The sequence below is a fragment of the Mobula hypostoma genome, chromosome 9 (genome assembly GCF_963921235.1).
Source record: "Mobula hypostoma chromosome 9, sMobHyp1.1, whole genome shotgun sequence".
Taxonomy (NCBI): Eukaryota; Metazoa; Chordata; class Chondrichthyes; order Myliobatiformes; family Myliobatidae; genus Mobula; species Mobula hypostoma.
The window spans coordinates 95,283,025-95,302,660 of record NC_086105.1 but is presented as its reverse complement, the minus strand read 5'-3'; the positions used below and the strand labels follow the sequence as shown (position 1 = coordinate 95,302,660).

At 42.7% G+C, this 19,636-nt stretch overlaps 1 protein-coding gene across 8 annotated transcripts in view; it reads right to left on the bottom strand.

Annotated features, from left to right (window-relative positions):
- The window catches only part of LOC134351868 (trinucleotide repeat-containing gene 6A protein-like), a 181,811-nt gene that overhangs the window by 117,860 nt on the left and 44,315 nt on the right, over positions 1 to 19,636 (bottom strand). For 7 of the 8 annotated variants that reach the window (XM_063058702.1, XM_063058700.1, XM_063058706.1 and 4 more), the window contains exons 3-4: positions 13,575 to 13,665; positions 12,832 to 12,853 (exon numbers count right to left, since the gene is read on the bottom strand). In XM_063058702.1, the coding sequence (XP_062914772.1) occupies positions 12,832 to 12,853; positions 13,575 to 13,665 (113 nt within the window). The remainder of the gene's footprint in view (positions 1 to 12,831; positions 12,854 to 13,574; positions 13,666 to 19,636) is intronic. The other variant, XM_063058703.1, reaches the window with a different exon arrangement.

Genomic DNA, 19,636 nt, shown 5'->3' with positions numbered 1-19,636 from the left:
TGGGGGTACATGTCCACAGATCCCTGAAAGTTGCCTCACAGGTGGATAGGGTAGTTAAGAAAGCTTATGGGGTGTTGGCTTTCATAAGTCGAGGGATAGAGTTTAAGAATTGCGAGGTAATGATGCAGCTCTATAAAACTCTGGTTAGGCCACACTTGGAGTACTGTGTCCAGTTCTGGTCACCTCACTATAGGATGTGGAAGCATTGGAAAGGGTACAGAGGAGATTTACCAGGATGCTGCCTGGTTTAGAGAGTATGGATTATGATCAGAGATTAAGGGAGCTAGGACTTTACTCTTTGGAAAGGAGGATGATGAGGGGAGACATGATAGAGGTGTACAAGATATTAAGAGGAATAAATAGAGTGGATAGCCAGTACCTCTTCCCCGGGCACCACTGCTCAATACAAGAGGACATGGCTTTAAGGTAAGGGGTGGGAAGTTCAAGGGCAATATTAGAGGAAGGTTTTTTACTCAGAGTGGTTGGTGCATGGGATACACTGCCCGAGTCAGTGGTGGAGGCAGATACAACAGTGAAATTTAAGAGACTGCTAGACAGATATATGGAGGAATTTAAGGTGGGGGGGGGGGTTATATGGGAGGCAGGGTTTGAGGGTCTGCACAACAATGTGGGCTGAAGGGCCTGTACTGTACTATTCAATGTTCTATAACGTTCAGAAGAATAGCCCCAGGAATAAAAGGGTTAATACTTGAGCATTTAATGGCTCTGGGCCTGTACCTGATGGGAGTTTGCAAGAATGAGGTGGGAACATCATTGAAACCTATTGTGGCTCCAAGACATGGGCCTCAAGACACCCTTGTGTAAATGGATCCTGGATTTCCTCACTTGTAGACCCCAGTCAGTTTGGATTGGCAAAAATATCTCCTCCACAATCACCACAGGAGCACTACAGAGATGTGTACTTAGCCCCCTGCTCTACTCGCTTTACACCTTTGACTGTGTAGCTAGGTACAGCTCCAACAACAAATACAAGTTTGCTGATGACATCACTGTTGTGGGCTTTATCAATGAACCAGAATACAGGAGGGAAATTAAAAATTTGGTTTAGTGGTGTCATAACAACAACAACCTCTCCCTCAATGTGAATAAAATCAAGGAACTTATTGTAGACTTCAGAAGGGGGAACCAGAGGTCCATGAGCCAGTAATCATCGGAGGATCAGAGGTGGAGAAGGTCAGTAACTTTAAATTCCTGGGGGTCACTATCTCAGAGGACCTGTCCTGGGCCCATCGTATAAATATAATTATAAAGAAAGCACAACAGTACCTCTCCTTCTTCAGGAGTCTGTGGCAGTTCAGCATGTCATCAAAAACCTTGGCAAACTTCTACAGATGTGTGGTGGAAAGTGTGCTGACTGGCTGCATTACAGCTTGGTACGAGAACACCAATGCCTTTGAATGGAAAATCCTACAAAAGGTAGTGGATACAGCCCAGTATCTCATGGGTAAAACCACTGAGCACATCTACATGAAACGCTGCTGTAAAAAAAAAGCAGTATCCTTCAGTGTTCCTCACCACCCAGGCCATGCTCTTTTCTAGCTGCTGCCATCAGGTGGAAGGTACAAGTGCCTCTGGAATTGCACCACCAGGTTCAAGAACAGTTACTAAAACAGAAAAACTTACAGCACAATACAGGCCTTTTGGCCCACAATGCTGTGCTGAATATGTACTGACTTTAAAAATTACCTAGAGTTACCCATAGCCCTCTATTTTTCTGAGCTCCATGTCCCTAGAGTCCCTTAAAAGACCCTATTGTATCTGCCTCCACCACCCATCGCCGCCAGCCCATTCCACACACTCACCACTCTCTGCATAAAAAACTTACCACTAACATCTCCTCTGTACCTATTTCCAAGTACCTTAAAATGGTGCCCTCTCATGTTAAAGCATTTCAGCCCTGGGAAAAAGTCTCTGACTATCCACACGATCAATGCCTCTCATCTTGTACACCTCCATCAGGTCACCTCTCATCCTGTCACTCCAAGGAGAAAACGCCAAGTTCACTCAAGCTTTTCGCATAAGACATGCTCCCCAATCCAGGCAACATCCTTATAAATCTGTGCACCCCTTCTATGGTTTCCACATCCTTCCAGTAGTGAGGTGACCAGAACTGAGCACAGTGCTCCAAATGGGGTCTGACCAGGGTCCTATATAGCTGTAACACTACCTCTTGACTCTTGAACTCAATCCCACAGTTGAAGAAAACCAATATACCATATGCCTTCTTAAAGACACAGTCAACCTGCGCAGCAGCTTTGAGTGTCCTATGGATTCGGACCCCAAAATCCCTCTGATCCTCCACACTGCCAAGAGTCTTACCATTATATTCAGCCATCATATTTGACCCACCAAAATGAACCACCTCACACGTATCCGGGTTGAACTCCATCTGCCACTTCTCAGCCCAGTTTTGCATCCTATCAATGTCCCGCGGTAACCTCTGACAGCCCTCCACACTATCCACAACACCCCCAACCTTTGTGTCATCAGCAAATTTACTAACCCATCCTCCACTTCCTCATCCAGGTCATTTTTAAAAATCACGAAGACAAGAGGTCCCAGAACAGATCCCTGAGGCACACCACTGGTCACCGACCTCCATGCAGAATATGACCTGTCTATAACCACTCTTTGCCTTCTGTGGGCAAGCCATAAAGCAAGGTCCCTTTGGATCCCATACCTCCTTACTTTTTCAATAAGCCTTGCATGGGGTACCTTATCAAATGCCTTGCTGAAATCCATATACACTACATCTACTACTCTACCTTCATCAATGTGTTTAGTTACATTCTCAAAAAATTCAATCAGGCTTGTAAGGCACAACCTGCCTTTGACTAAGCCACACAGACTACTCCAAATCATATTATGCCTCTCCAAATGTTTATAAATCTTGCCTCTCAGGATCTTCTCCATCAACTTTCCAACCACTGAAGTAAGACTCACTGGTCTATAATTTCCTGGGCTATCTCTACTCCCTTTCTTAAATAAGGGAACAACATCTGTAACCCTCCAATCCTCTGGAACCTCTCCCGTCCCCATTGATGATGCAAAGGTCACTGCCAGAGGCTCAGCAATCTCCTCTCTCGCCTCCCATAGTAGCCTGTGGTATATCTCATTCAGTCCCGGTGAATTATCCAACTTGATGCTTTCTGAAAGCTCCAGCACATCCTCTTTCTTAATGTCTATATGCTCAAGCTTTTCAGTCCCCTGCAAGTCATCCCTACAATCACCAAGGTCCTTTTCCATAGTGAATACTGAAGCAAAGTATTCATTAAGTACCTCCGCTACCTCCTCCGGTTCCATACACACTTTTCCACTGTCACACTTAATTGGTCCTATTCTCTCACATCTTATCCTCTTGCTCTTCACATACATGTAGAATGCCTTGGGGTTTTCCTTAATCCTGTCCGCTGAGGCCTTCTCATGGCCCCTTCTGGCTCTCCCAATTTCTATCTTAAGCTCCTTCCTGCTCGCCTTATAATTTTCTAGATCTCTATCATTGCCTAGTTTTTTTGAACCTTTCGTAAGCTTTCCTTTTCTTTTTGACTAGATTTTCAACAGCCTTTGTACACCATGGTTCCTGTACCCTACCATCCTTTCCGTCTCATTGGAATGTAAATATGCAGAACACCATGTAAACGTCCCCTGAACATTTGCCACATTTCTGTCGTACATTTCCAAGACATCTGCTCCCAATTTATACTTCCAAGCTCCTGTCTGAAAGCCTCATATTTTCCCCTTACTCCAACTAAACTTTTTCCTAACTTGTCTGCTCTTATCCCTCTCCAATGCTATGGTAAAGGAGATAGAATTGTGATCATCGTCTCCAAAATGCTCTCCCACTGAAAGACCTGACACCTGACCAGGTTCATTTCCCAAAACGAGATCAAGTACAGCCTCTCCTCTTGTAGGCTTATCGACATACTGTGTCAGAAAACCTTCCTGAACACACCTAACAAACTCCACCCCATTCAAACCCCTAGAGAGATGCTAATCAACACTGGGGAAATTAAAATCTCCCATCATGACAACCCCTTTATTTTGCACTGTTTGAGAATCTGTCTCCCTATCTGCTAAATGTCCGTTACTATCAGATGGTCTATAAAAAACACTCAGTAGAGTTATTGATCCCTTCCTGTTCCTAACTTCCACCCAGAGACTCAGTACACAATCCCTCCATGACTTCCTCCTTTTCTGCAGCTGTGATATTATCTCTGTTCAACAGTGCCACACCCCCACTTGTTTCGCACCCCCCCCATCCTTCCTGAAACACCTAAAGCCTGCCACTCTAAGTAGCCATTCCTGCCCCTGAGCCATCCAAGTCTCTGTAATGGCCACAACATCATAGCTCCAAGTACTGATCCACGCTCTAAGCTCATCCGCTTTGTTCATGATACTCCTTGAATTAAAATAGACACATCTCAAACCATCAGCCTAAGCGCATCCCTTCTCTACCACCTGCCTATCCTCCCTCACACTGCCTACAAGCTTTCTCCGTTTGTGAGCCAACCGCCCCTTCCTCCCTTCTCTTCAGTTTGGTTCCCACCCCCTAGCAATTTTAGTTTAAACTCTCCCCAGTAGCCTTAGCAAGCCTCCCTGCCAGGATATCAATCCCCCTCGGATTCAATTGTAAACCATCCTTATTGGACAGGTCACGCCTGCCCCAAAAGAGATGGTTACTACTCCTCAACCATCAGGCTCTTGAACAAAAGGGAATAACTACACCCATTTAAAGACGCAAACACGAAGAAATCTGCAAATGCTGGAAATTCAAACAACACACAAAATGCTGGTGAAACACAGCAGGCCAGTCAGCATCCATAGGAAAAAGCACAGTCGACGTTTCAGGCCAAGACCCTTTGTCAGGACTAACTGAAAGAAGAGATAAGAGGGGGAGGGGGAGGGGGAGGGCTAAGAGCTGTAAAGTTGGTTGGCAAAATGGATACAAGGCTAGAGAAGGGACAGGATCATGGGACGGGAGGATCATGGGACAGGATCATGGGACGGGAGGATCATGGGACAGGATCATGGGACGGGAGGAGAAGGGACAGGATCATGGGACGGGAGGAGAAGGGACAGGATCATGGGACAGGAGGCCTAGGGACAAAGAAAGGGGGAGGGAAGCGCCAGAGGCAGATGAAGATCAGGCAAGGAGCAACTGTGAGAGGGACAGAGAGAGAGGAAAAAGGGAAAAAAAGGAAAAAATAAAAAGTAATAAATAAATAAGGGATGGGGTGAGGATGGGGTGAGAACTGGGGGAGGCATTAACGGAATCTGAGTGTGGCTTCATCTGGACAGTAGAGGAGGCCACGGATAGACATAGCCGAATGGGATTGGGACATGGAATTAAAATGTGTGGCCACTGGGAGATCCTGCTTTCTCTGGCGGACAGAGCATAGGTGTTCAGCGAAACGGTTTCTTGGCCTGTGTCAGGTCTCACCAACATATAGAAGGCTGCACCGAGAGCACTGGACGCAGTATATCACACCAGCCAACTCACAGGTGAAGTGTTGCCTCACCTGGAAGGACTGTGTGGGGCCCTGAATGGTGGTGAGGGAGGAAGTGTAAGGGCATGTGTAACACTTGTTATCCTTGCAAGGGTAAGTGCCAGGAGGGAGATCGGTGGGAAGGGCAGGGGCCGCTCCCTACGCGACTCCCTTGTCCATTTGTCCCCCGCCATCCCTTCTAAAACACCCCCCTTTCTGCTTTCTGCAGGGATCGCTCCCTAAACGACTCCTTTGTTCATTCGTTACCCCCCCAATCCCTTCCCGCCGATCTCCCTCCCGGCACTTATCCTTGTAAGCGGAATAAGTGCTACATATGCTCTTACACTTCCTCCCTCACCACCATTCAGGGCCCCAGACAGTCCTTCAAGGGGAGACAACACTTCACTTGTGAGTCAGCTGGTGTGATATACTGCGTCCAGTGCTCTCGGTACAGCCTTCTATATATTGGTGAGACCAAATGCAGACCAGGAGACTTTCGTTGAACACCTACGCTCTGTCCGCCAGAGAAAGCAGGATCTCCCCGTGGCCACACATTTTAATTCCACGTCCCATTCCCATTCTGATATGTCTATCCACGGCCTCCTCTACTGTCAACATGAAGCTACACTCAGGTTGGAGGAACAACACCTTATATTCCGTCTGGGTAGCCTCCAACCTGATGGCATGAACATCCACTTCTCTAACTTCTGCTAATGCTCCTCCTCCTGTTCTCACCCCATCACTTACCTATTTATTATTTTTTGTTTTCCTCCCCCCCCCCCCACTTCTCTGCCCCTCTCACAATTACTCCTTGCCTGCTCTCCATCTTCCTCTGGTGCTCCCCTCCCCCTTTCTTTCTCCCTAGGCCTCACGTCCCATGATCCTCTCCCTTCTCCAGCCTTGTATCCCTTTTGCCAATCAACTTTCCAGCTCTTAGCTCTATCCCTCCCCTCCTGTCTTCTCCTATCATTTTGGACCTCCCCCTTCCCCTCCCACTTTCAAATCTCTTACTATCTCTTCTTTCAGTTAGTCCTGACAAAGGGTCTCAGCCTGAAACATTGAGTGTGCTTCTTCCTATGGATGCTGCCTGACCTGCTGCGTTCCACCAGCATTTTGCGTGTGTTACTCATTTAAAGACTTATCGTGTTACTTGATGCTCTTATATTATTGCTATTATATCTGGATTTGCACAGTTTGCTGTCTATTGATCCTGTTCACAGTTATTGTTCCATAGATTTGCTGAGTATACCCACAGAAATGAATCTCAGGTTTGTATATGGTGACATGTATGTACTTTGACTTTAAATACTGAAAGGAATAGATAGACTGGAAGTGTAGAGGATGTTTTCAATAGTGGAGGAGTCTAGGACTAGATGGCACAGCCTCAGAATACAAGGACATCCCTTTTGAACAGAGATGAGGAAGAATTTTTTAGCCAGAGGGTAGTGAATCTGCAGAATTCATTGCCACAGACAGCAGAAGAGGCCAAGTCTCTCTTTAAGGCCTCTTTGATCAGGAAGGATGTCAAAGGTTACAGGGAGAAATCAGGAGAATAGGGTTGAGAGGGAAAATATATCAGCCATGATCAAATGGCCGAGCAGATTCAATGCGCCAAATGGCCTAAATCTGCTCCTATGTCTTATAGCCTTGTGTTTTTTTTTTATTGTCGCATTTAGATTAGATTATGAGAACACGCAGTCCTCTTTTATTGTCATTTAGTAATGCATACATTGAGAAACTATACAATGTTCCTCCAGTGTGATATCACAGAGACACAAGACAGACCAAGACTGAAAAACTAACAAAAACCACATAATTATAACATATATCCACAACAGTGCAAGCAATACCGTAATTTGATGGAAGAACAGACCATGGGCACGGTAAAAAAAGGCTTCAAAGTCTCTCAAAAGTCCCAACATCTCACGCAGACGGTAGAAGGGAGAAAACTCTCCCTGCCATGAGCTTCCAGCACCGCAAACTTGCCAATGCAGCATCCTGGAAACACCCAACTACAGTCTGACTCTCAGTCCATCCGAAAACTTTGAGCCTCCGACCAGCCCTCCGACACCCAGCACCATCTCTGCCGAGCGCTTCGACCCCAGCCCCGGCTGCCAGCAACAGGCAGTAGCAGCAGCAGCGAACCGGGAATTCCATTTATCATGAAATTATGAATAGCTTTGTTTTGTATGCCAGCCAGAAATCATTCCAAACACCAGCATTCAGGTAATACAAAAAGAAAACATAGTACAATAACAGATTACAGAATATAGTTGTGCAGTTAAAGAGAATGCATGGTGCAGGTAGACAAATAAAGTGCAAGGGCCATATTGATGTAAACTGAGAGATCAAGTGTTTATCATTATCAGAAAAAAGGTTTGCACGAGTCCTAGAATAGTGAAATCGAAACTGTCCTTGAACCTGGCAATACGCATTCTCGAACTTTTTTTATCTTCTGCCCAAATGAAAGGGGGGGGAGGGTTAAGAGAGACAGCAAGTGACTAGGATAGGAGGGGTCTTTGATTATGTTGGTTAATTTCTTAAGTGACCAGAGAGATTCGACAAAGTCAGAGGGAGGGCTGGTTTTTGTGATAAACCCCTATCACTAGTTAGCAACACTATGTCTATTGTGATCACTTTGTACAAACAGAACTTTTTTGTTCTAATTTTGTTATTTTCTTATAAAAGTTGTGCACAATTTGTTTGACTTGTGCATGCTGCTTGTAAGATGCCATGTGCCTCTGAAGCCGCTGCAAGTATTTTTCTTTCTATCTGTATAAAGTGCCTATAATAAGTATTCCCCGCCTACATGGCACAACTGTCAATCTGCCTGGAGCTGGCCGTCCTCTGAAATTGAGTGACCATGCAAGAAGGGAACTAGTGAGGGAGGCCACCAACTCTGCAGGAGTTACAAGTTCAGTGGCTGAGATGGGAGAGACTGCGCATACAATAACTGTTGCCCGAGTGCTTCACCAGTTGCAGCTTTACAGGAGAGTGGCAAAGAGAAAGCCACTGTTGAAAAAAACTCAAAACCTTAACTGATATTTGGCAGAAGGTATGTGGGAGATTCTGAAGTCAGCTGGAAGGCAGCTGTATGGTCTGATGAAACCAAAATTGAGCTTTTTGGCCATCAGACTAAACAGTATGCTTCGTGCAAGCCTAATAACACCGCACATCATCAAAAACACACCAACCCTATCATGACGCATGGCAGTGGGTGCGTAATGCTGTGGGGATGCTTCACTACAGCAGACCCTGGAAGGCTTGTGAAGGTAGAGGCTAAAATGAATGCAGCAAAATATGGGGAAATCCTGGAGGAAAACTGCAAGAGAACTGTGACTTAAGATTTGTTTTCCAGCAAGACAATGACCCCAGGCATAAAGCCAAAGCTACATAAGAATGCCTTAAAAACAACAAAGTTAATGTCCTGGAGTGGCCAAGTCAGAGTTCAGACCTCAATCCAATTGAGAATTTGTGGCTAGACTTGAAAACGGCTGTTCCCTCATGATCCCTATGCAACCTGACAGAGCTTGAGCAGTTTTGTAAAGAATGGAGAAAAATTGCATATTCCAGATGTGCAAAGCTGATAGAGACCTATCCACATACACTCAAGGCTGTATTTGCTGCTAAAGGTGCATCTACTAAATACTGACTTGAAGGGGGCGAATACTTATGCAATCAATTATTTTGCGTTTTATATTTGTAATTAATTTAGCTCACTTTGTAGAGATCTGTTTTCACTTTGATACGGAAGAGTCTTTTTCTGTTGTTCAGCATTAAAAAAGCCAAATTAAATCCACTGTGATTGAATGTTGTAAAACAGTAAAATATGAAAACATCCGGGGGGGGGGGGGGGGATACTTATTATAGGCATTGTATATACTTGTACATTAATAATACTCAATTTTGACTGAGATATGTTCATAACTCTGTGCAGTTTCTTGTGATGGAGGGCAGAGCAATGCCTTACCAAAATGTAAATGCATGCTGACAAGGATATAGTGCTAAGATTATAGGATCTGGGGGCATGGATTATTGATTCAAAGGCATATGCAAATTCTACTGTATGCTGCCAAAAAGAGAAACTATATTCAGTTAATTAAATAACTTCCAGTTTAAGATAGCACTGGTGATGCCTAGCGACTACTTATTGGTGGCAAAAAAACAAAACAAACCACTAAACACCTTATTAATAACACTACTAATAATTAATACTAACAACTCTGACAATGATGAGGCGAGCAAAGGGTAGTGGAGGCAGTCATGATCATGGCAAACGGAAGCAGGATCGAAGCAGAGTCAAGGTATCCCCAAGAGTGAGGAAAGTCCCAATGTCTGATAGATTTAAGTGCCGGGCTGGATTGGAAAGGTTGGGTATAGGCTAAACCTTGGGGGGGGGGGGGGGGGGGGCTTCCACGACCCAGAGCGAGGACAATTTAAGCAATGAACCAGATTGAAAAAGTCAGGGTGCCTGGACCGGAGGCGAAGCGATGGCTGGTCCTGCATGCTTCTCTATGAACTGACCTGAGGCTGTGGCCTTCCACAGCTGCAGTGATGCCTGGCTTCGTATCTTTCATAAAACTCCACTTCCGAATGATATTTGCTTACTTTTATTGGTTGCATGATTTAGTTTTTCTCTCTGCGTATTGGGTGTTTGATGGTCTTTTTTTTAAATTAAAAAGGGGGTTTTTTTTTAGGCTTTTTTTTTGTGGCCAGCTATAAGGAGACAAATCTCAACGTTGCATAAAGTATACATGCTTTAATAACTGTGAAGCTTTGAAACAAATCATAAAATCCTATATAATTCAATAATCTTTACTGCCATCCTTTTCTGGTCAGAACACAAAACAATCCCAAACCCACAGCAATGTGGCTGTCTTTTAATTACCTTCATAAATAGCCAGGAAGCAACTCACTGCAAGGTAAATTAAATATGGCCTAAGTTCAGGTATTGTTAACCAACAGCCCCTTAATTATTCCAATTCCACCAATGAGCCAGGTGGTTCCACATCTGATCCTCAGTCAACACTGAGATCTGCAGAAAATATTGCCTGTCCAGGGGGTATGGGACTTTTTTTAAAAAACTTCTGCTGCAGTTTGATTACCCTCATCCAAAATGCTTGGGGCTGGAAGTGTTTTGGATTTTGAATTTTGTTTTCATATTTTGGAATATATAATGAGATAGCCTGGCATCTGCATCATTTCCAACTTTGAATTTATATGTTACCAGTGAGCAGAATTTGTCTTACTTCATCACACATGTACTTAACATACTATTAATATAATGAAAACATAATGTGTGCAAAGTAATAAAAGCAGCACAGCAACTTCAGGAGAATACCTGAATCAGCTGTTGAACAATGGCGGGCTTTCAGTCTCCACCTTACAATGCAGTGCTCTGATTAAAAGGTTACAGTGCTCTGTATTTCTTTTTAAGGTTTTATGTAAGCTATATAAAGAAAACAGCATTGTAGACTTGCTCTGGTAAAAGATTTTCCATCAGCATCACTAAGAATTTAATGCTGCTCTGTCAGATATAAAAGCAGTCAGCATCATAGACTTGTTTGTGCTTGATTTTCTTGATCAGCAAATGCTTAAAAAAATAATGCTCTCTCTTTTCTTAAGTTTCTGCAACTATTAAGAATCAGATGTTTACTCTGACGCTGATGATACATGATCGAGATGTTCATTTTTTGCTTTATGCAATGTTTTTCGCTTTTTCACTAACTAATGCTCATTACATATGTGAAGTCAGTTCTCAGTACTGTCTGTGGTGTGCAGAGACCAGCTCATTGCCTGGGAACCTTCCCAGCGTCTTGTGGAATTTTCCATTTATTGTGTCATGTTGGCACTCAGATTTTAGAATTTTGGTGAAGGGTACTCAATCTGCACTATCTGGTAAAGGCAGACACAACTAGGCTTGCTGGATTCACCTGCACTGACAGAGCGCTTTGATATCACTATCTGTTCTTCAATGAATAATGATAACCAAGTAGTGCAAGTGGCTAAATGGCACGCTTTCCAGTAACTACTGGCTCAAAGTTGACTACTAAACTAATAAAAGCATGACTGCCATTGTAATAAATATATTAACTACAACACATCCAGTTCATAACAAAGAAAAGTCTGCCGCACCCTGTTGGCAACACATGCTCAGGCATGGGGTATAACAACTTTCAGAAAAATTTATAGCACTTTAGGATGGGATATTTTGAACAGAAATTAGTTTGTGTAACTTAATTCAACAAACTTCTACTCTATCCTCATCTCCAATTTCATAAAGTAAATATATACTATAATCTCTATACTTGTATATGAGAAAACTCTCCAAATTGTGACTTTCCATGACATGAATCTGCGCTATCTTCAAAAAAAAGTGTTTATTTAACTTTCTCTCCTATGAGTTCTGTGATGATAAGTATTGTTTTGTATCTAAAATTTTCAGATAGTGATTTGTGAATTCCCATTACCCTAATGGTCGCAGTGCAGGAGTCACCTATACAGAGATTAATTAACATATGCTACAGTCTTTTCCTTAGAAGCTGTGTACAGATTAAAATCACTGCTTCTTTTGAGTTTTCTTTGCATTGTTAACCAAACTTGGTGGATTCTGGGATCGGAATTTCACGTGGGCCGGAGGCACGGGGGTTGGTGACTGAAGTACACACGTGGGTGAATTCATCATCTGACAGTCCTGAAGTTCATACTAAAGATCAAAGCCCAAAGGTTGAATGGAAGACTGGAGGTTGAAGCCGGATAGCCAAAGCCTGGGTCTGCGAGTCCTCTGCGGAATTTGAATGTACAATGCCAGTGATTTTGCAAAGCTGGAGATAGCATGTCCTTGGGTTAGAGGACTATCTGGGTTTGTGTTAGGGAGGTAGGCAAGTGTCTCGTTTTGCTATTGTTATGTTGCTGTTGTGCTGTTGTTGTTGCTTGTATGTTCTGTGAATGTAGTGGGCACGCTATGTTGACACCGGAACGTGTAACGACACCAGCGAGCACATCCCTCAGATGTATCAATGTACATAAATGTAAATAAATGAATTTGAAATCTGACAGAAAACTTTCATGCTTTACATTAAAACTGCAGCATTAAAGGTAAAATACTATTCCCAGCCTCCTCTCCTTTAACTTACTGTATCACTGATCGATTCCTTTTAATACTAACTACAAATTCAATGTTTTGAAACTTGTTGTGATAATAAAGTGAAAACTTTCATGTAGCTGTCAGTATTAGTCCCATGTATCCAGGAAACCAATGTGCATGGCAATGTTACCAGGTCATTTCTGCCAAAACCCAAAGGAAACAATGAACTAGTCTTACCTTTGCTTTTTTGTTCAATTGCCTGAAACAAAAAAAAGTAATCAGGTTAGAAAAGCTTGCACTTAAACTTAGTAAAGCAGTTTAATAACAATTTACGAAGTATCTTAGAAAATATTACCTTTATTTTAAAAATATTATAAAACAGATATAGCAATGCATAAACATGTGCAGCACAACCAACTGTTATGAGAAAATATATAGAAATGGGATTTTACAAACACCAGCATTCCTATTACTTGCCACCCAGATGCAACCAATACTAATTAGGATGCTTACAGAACTAACAGACTCCGATTTAGCGAATAAAGGGTATTATAGTAAAAGATGCGGTTCATTCCTAATGTTACCATTCAAACAAAAACTCATTCCGCCATTAATGGGGATAAAAGTATGTCAAAAAAGAAACATCCCATTACAAACTTTACTCTTTCTAAAAGGCACTAAATATATCAAGTGTCATACTGAAAAATGGGATCCTTGCATTGAAAAATGCTTATTAAGCAGGAGAGCTAAATTCTTTGTCAAGGGGCAAATATAATATAACCTACTAGGCAATGCTTGCATTTTCTACTATCCCATTATTTGAAATCTATAAACCAAATCTCTTGAATATGCTGAATACTCCATTGTCAAACTGAAGTTACACTGCTTGCTTCTCCAAGTTTCAATATTTGCATTTTGTTAAGTCTTGACACATTCTAAATAATCTGATTTTATCCTGTAGCTCTTTGAACAGCAAATACCTTCTTCAGAGCGGCTTCCTTTTTCTTCTTGTCGTCTTTTCTCTTTTTCCTTTCTTCCATCAACTGTTCTTCCTTTTCTTGCACTCTATCCCTTCAAAACAGAAGAGGCAGTTTTGCACACTATCTTGACCATGATATATTTTCTGTTTTTACTGGGAACATAAGACAAGGTTTGACATAACTGGAAAAACAGGAAAAGCTCTGTGTAATCTACTTATAGGATTACCCTTTCTTTAACCTTTCAGTTACTAGCTCATAAAAAGCTGGTCCCATGTGCAAAGGGGCAAGAGGCGCTTTTACACAAACAAGCTTTTTGAAGATTTTACCTCTGACTTTCCCAAGGCACTTGAATATTAACACTTGAAGTCTACACTAACATAAGCCAATTCTTTACTGAACATCTCTTACCTAACCTGCAAATACAAACACGAGATTCGGCTTGGATTTGTGGTAGTTTCAGGGTTACAAAACAGAGTATCATGGGCTGTTGCATTTCAGCAGTGAGTATATTTACAATTAATAACCAGATGACTGTTGGTAACCACCTGACCTACCATGGGAACAACTGCACCTACCTTGTACCTAAATCAAAACATCACAGAAATACTGTTGCACTTTTGTCCATCGTACTAAAATGCACCTTGTTCCCACTTTTGTTTACTAAATTTTTGAGATACTGCAACTAATGTTTGTCCCAGTTGTACCAGAAAGCATTTTAATTACTGTACTTGTTAAAGCCCCACTTTCACTTTTCCACGGTCCCTTAAGAGGAGGACCAGGCAGCGATGCACAAAGCAGAAACAAGAATCTCATTTATTTTCCAAAGCCAATCACTGAATCATATGCCTTTGTAAAATTTAGAATGTCAAAATTGCACATACACAATTAGGTACTTTCAAACTATTTTAAAGGTATTAAAACTTCTTGTAAACAGCATTCATTAATATCCTTAAAAGTTTTTAGAACTAGAAAATACAATAAAAAAGCATGAATAAGTTTGCTTGTGAACGGTACTCCAAAAAGCTGACCGAGAGTGATCTATTGGCATTTATGAAAAGACAGTGTTACTCCTGATATACATCAACTTTCCACTGTCACTTCAATGTCCACTCTAACATTATTGAAATGATGACGCTCATTCTCTTAGTGACGACAACACAAATATCATCTAGAAATGAATAGGAATAACAGACATCAACAAATGTACAAAGGTAATCCCTTTTAGTGCTAACTTGGATCCAATGCATCAGAAATACAACATTCTTGAAACAAACTTTAGTACAACAGCAAGTTATTTCACAGAATATCAAGGGAGTTCCACAACGTCATTTATTAAATCCAGTTCAGGAAGCACCAATGCCCTCATAAGGCACTCCAGATAATTACAGAAGAGTGGAATTCAAGTCATCCTTTCAATTAATCAAAAGGCTTTTACTTTCATTATTCTACTGAAGCCTGTCCCTTTTTGATCAGACAGAACTGATGAAAAGATAATTAAACTGAACCATTAACCCTGATTTCTTTCTCTCTCACCAGGTACTGCCTGAGCTCATGAATATTTCCAGCAATTTGTATTTTAATTTCAGATATACAGCATTTGTGGTTTTTATTTTTCTTTTTTGATGATCCTTTCAGTTACTCTCTACACCAAGTATAACTTGGAGACTAATAACTAATCAACATACTAGCACTAAGTAGTTCGATCACAGCTTGTTTACAAGCATCTTTGTCTGTAGTTCAACGCTAACCTGTCAAACCTAGACTTTCAAGTCCCTGCTAATTACATGTACCACAGCTTCAAAACAAATTTAATGTCACTCTTTACATTTTCTTTCCTGCATGCAGCATTTTTTACTCGAAACTTGAATTATTTTTTCTAATTCTAGAACCGAGAAATAGAGTAATACAGCACAGATACAGGCTCTTCAACCCAGCTCACTCACACCAACCAAGATGCCAATCTAAGTGAATTCCATTGGCCCATATCCCTCTAAAGCAGGGCTTCCAAACCCTTTTTATGACATGGATCCCTATCATTAAGTGAGAGGTCCATGGATCCCATGTTGGGAACCATTGCTCTAATGTCTTCCAATCCATGTATCTGTCCAAATGTCTTTTAAATGCTCCTCCATGTGAAGTTGTTGCCCTTGGTTCCTTTTAAAACTTTCCCCTCGCTTTAAACATTTCCTCTAGTTTTTGATTCCTTTCATCTGGGAAAAGGATGTGTACATTCATCCTGTCTATGCAACTCATGATTTTGGACACCTCTTTTAAGGACACCTACGCATCAATGAATAAAGTCCCAGCCTGCCCAACTTCTCCTTTTAACTTAGGCCCTTGAGTCCTGGCAATAATTCTTGTAATCACTGCAGTCGGTCCAGCCTAATGACTCTAAAATGGCAGCCAAAGATAGACAGAGCATTCCACCGATAATACCCAGATATTCTATTATTAAGACTGGAGGAAATAAAACAAAAGGAGGACATTCAGCTTTTCAACCCTCAACACAATCATTGTTGATCTCTAATACCCATCTCTGCTCTCTCTCCCAAGTCCTTTCATGCATTTTGTGCCCAGAAATCTCTTCCTTAAATACATTCATTAACTTGGCCTCAAGTGTAGAAATGGAGTACTCCACTGGTTAACCAAACTGCAAAGAGATTTCTCAGCTCATTACCAAGGGATTATTCTAGTATCCCAAGATCAAGACAGGTTACAAACAGCCCTGGAAAGGAGACCCAACTAGGATAACCACCCCAGATCAGTTAAAGTAAGCATATGATTAGACAAACATAATCATGTGCCATTCACACTGTAAGCCCAGGGAGTACTGCACATATAACTTTGATAACCCATGAGTTTTGTCCTAGATAATCTGGATTCAGAATGCTGGCTCCAACCAACTAAAGCATTCTCAGATGACTAGTTGTAACACATGGGTGAGACATTGGTGAACAGGTCCTTGCAGTGGGCTAGGAAGAGGAAGGAGCAAGAAGAGGAACTATGCACACAAAATGCTAGTGGAACTCAGGTCAGACAGCATCTAAGGAAATCAATAAAGAGTCAATGTTTTGGGCCAAGATCCTTCATCAGCACGAGAAAGGAAAGAGGAAGAAGCCAGCATAAAGTGGTAGGGGGAGGGGATGACAAGCCAGATGATAGATGTAGTCAGGTGGGTGGGGGAAATGAAGTGAGAAGCTGTAAGGTGATATGTGGAAAAAGAAGAGGGCTGGAGAAGATGGAATCTGATGAGAAGAGAGTGGACAATGGGAGAAAGGGGAGGAGGGGCACCAAGGGAAGGTGACATGCAGGTAAGGAGAAGAGGCAAGAAGCCAGAGTGGAGGAATGAATAAGAGGAAGAAGGAGGGGCAAAATTAGAGGGTGGAGAAATCAACACCAAACGCGGTGAGTTCTTTCTCCTTGCATGAGTTTTTTTTTCTTTTTTAGATTAGATTATGAGGACACTCAGTCCTCGTTTATTGTCATTTAGAAATGCATGCATTAAAAAATGATACACTGTTCCTCCAGTATGATATCACAGAAACACAAGACAGACCAAGACTAAAACTGAAAAAAAGACACATAATTATAACACATAGTTACAACAGTGCAAAGCAATACCGTACACCCTATTCTCGTTATCTGCGTCTTCAGACTGTGCGGATTCACAGTTATGCGAGGAACCCATTTCTACCAACGTCTCGTTATACGCGTCCAAAACTCAGTTATGCGAGGAGCACTGCCTTCCCGCCAATACAAGTCACGTGCACACACTTCACAGTCTCACTGTTGGAACGAGAAGCACTGCTTTCCCGCCAAGTCAGGTGTGCGCGCCTCACAATTTCACTCCCGCCACTCTCGCATTGGTTTTGGCAAGGTGTGGAAGCGTGATCTTAAACTTCTGTTGGTTTTACCTACGGTGCAGTGATTTTGCACTTGAAATATTTAATTATGCCTCCTGAGCGTCTGATGTCATGTCTTGGGCCATCAGCCGAGCGGCAGAGAACAGCTTTAACACTTGAAAAAAGTTGGAAATTATAAACAGTGCGGCATCAGCTGAAGGTAACACAGTTCTGGGACGCTACTGCCGGGAACAGAATCTTGCCTTTAAAGTTCTTTTGTTGCTTGACAATGCGCCAGCCCATCCTAAATATTTGGACAGCATTCATCCTAACATAACAGCGCGTTTCCCGCCACCTAACACAACATCGCTGATTCAACCACTCGACCGGTGTGATCCACATTCAAGGCGTACGTATTTTTTTACCGCGGACTATCTCTCTGATGCTGCAAGCAACAGACGAATGGAGTTTACTGTTATCTGTCAAAGATATTAAAGTTACTGTTATCCGGGAGTTTACCAACGGTGAGGGAATGGTGGAAGTCGGAACACTTGGCACAAATGGCGATGGACACGGACCCAAGTTTAGAACGGAGTCAGCATTTCAGTCGTTCCCTGCCAGCAACCCTTCTTCCCTACAAGGAAATTTATGCTGAAAAACAAAATACTGCCAAGCAAACACCCCTCACCACTTTATGCAAATCGCTGTAATCTTCTGCCAGCAATTCTAAGAGATCTAAGAGTCTTCCTTCACCCCTTGCTGTGCTTGATATTATCCTGACGACCACAACCATCCACCTTATCTGTGTAAAGCTGCCCGACACCACAACAACCACTCATCTCCCGGAGCGAACACACCTGCCACTGTTGGTGAGTACTGTACACCAGAGGATGTTAACTATGATTTATTACATTGAATATTACCTTAAATTGATGAAATCTAATACAAATGTTGTCTTGTAGTACTGCTTTTGTGTCATATTGGTATAAAAATGTGAATAAGTTACAGATAAAACATATTTAGGAAGCCCTCTGGAACGCATCCCTATTTTCTCCATTTAAGTAAGTTTTCACATTATGTGATTTCACATTATGCGTCAACTTCGAGGACTGTATCCCTCGCATATAACGAGGATAGGGTGTAATTTGATAAGAGCAGACCACGGGCACAGTAAAAAAAAAGTCTCAAAGTCCCAGTAGCCCCAACATCTCACGCAGACGGTAGAATGGAGAAACTCTCCCTGCCATGAGCTTCCAGCACTGCAAACTTGCCGATGCAGCATCCTGAAAGCACCCGACCACAGTCCAACTCTGAGTCCGTCCGAAAACTTCAAGCCTCTGACCAGCCCTCCGACACCGAGCACCATCTCTGCCGAGCTATTCGACTCCACCCCGGCCACTGAGCAACAAGCAAAGCCGAGGATTCAGGGCCTCCCCCTCCGGAGATTTAGGATCACACAGTAGCGGTGGCAGCGAAATAGGCATTTCAGAAGTTTCACCAGATGTTCCTCCGTGCTCTCATGTCTATCTCCATCAAATCAGAATTGTGCACGGCATCCTACTTGACAGATAACAGATATTCATCACTGGAGAGGCCGCGTGCGGTGTCGCGCCGCCATCTTCTCCTCCTCCTCTTTAAACCAGAAGAGAGATAGGGTCTAGTGGAATGGCCATCAGAGTGGGAACTTAGAGGCTTTGACGAGAAGAGGCTGAGACCAAAGAAACAGGCAAGAAGGGTAGATTATTCCTTTCATTATTGCTGATGTGGTCTTGGGTGCCCATAGTACAGTGCAGGCAGAATGACAGATATGCCAGTGGAATACTCCTGTAGGATGTGAGAATTCATGGAACCTGATGGTCTCCCTGATGACTACACCTGCAGGAAGTGCAGCCAACTCCAGCTCCCGAAAGACTACATTAAGGAGTTGGAGCCAGAGTTGAATGAACCGAGGATTATCCAGGAGACAGAGCAATTGATAAATAAGACTGTTCAGCTGGTAGTTGCACCCAGAGTGCAGAATTCTGAGAGTAGATGGGTAAACACCGAGACAGGTAAAGGGAAAAAGTAGTCACTGCAGCACCCCCCGTGGCCATTCCCCTCAGCAACAGGTATACCCCCTTTGGATACTGATGGGGGGGGGCGGGGGGAGATGGCCTATCTGGGCAAGGCAGCAAGCAAACAGACCAATGGCACTGTGGTTGGCCCTGAGCCTTTGATGGG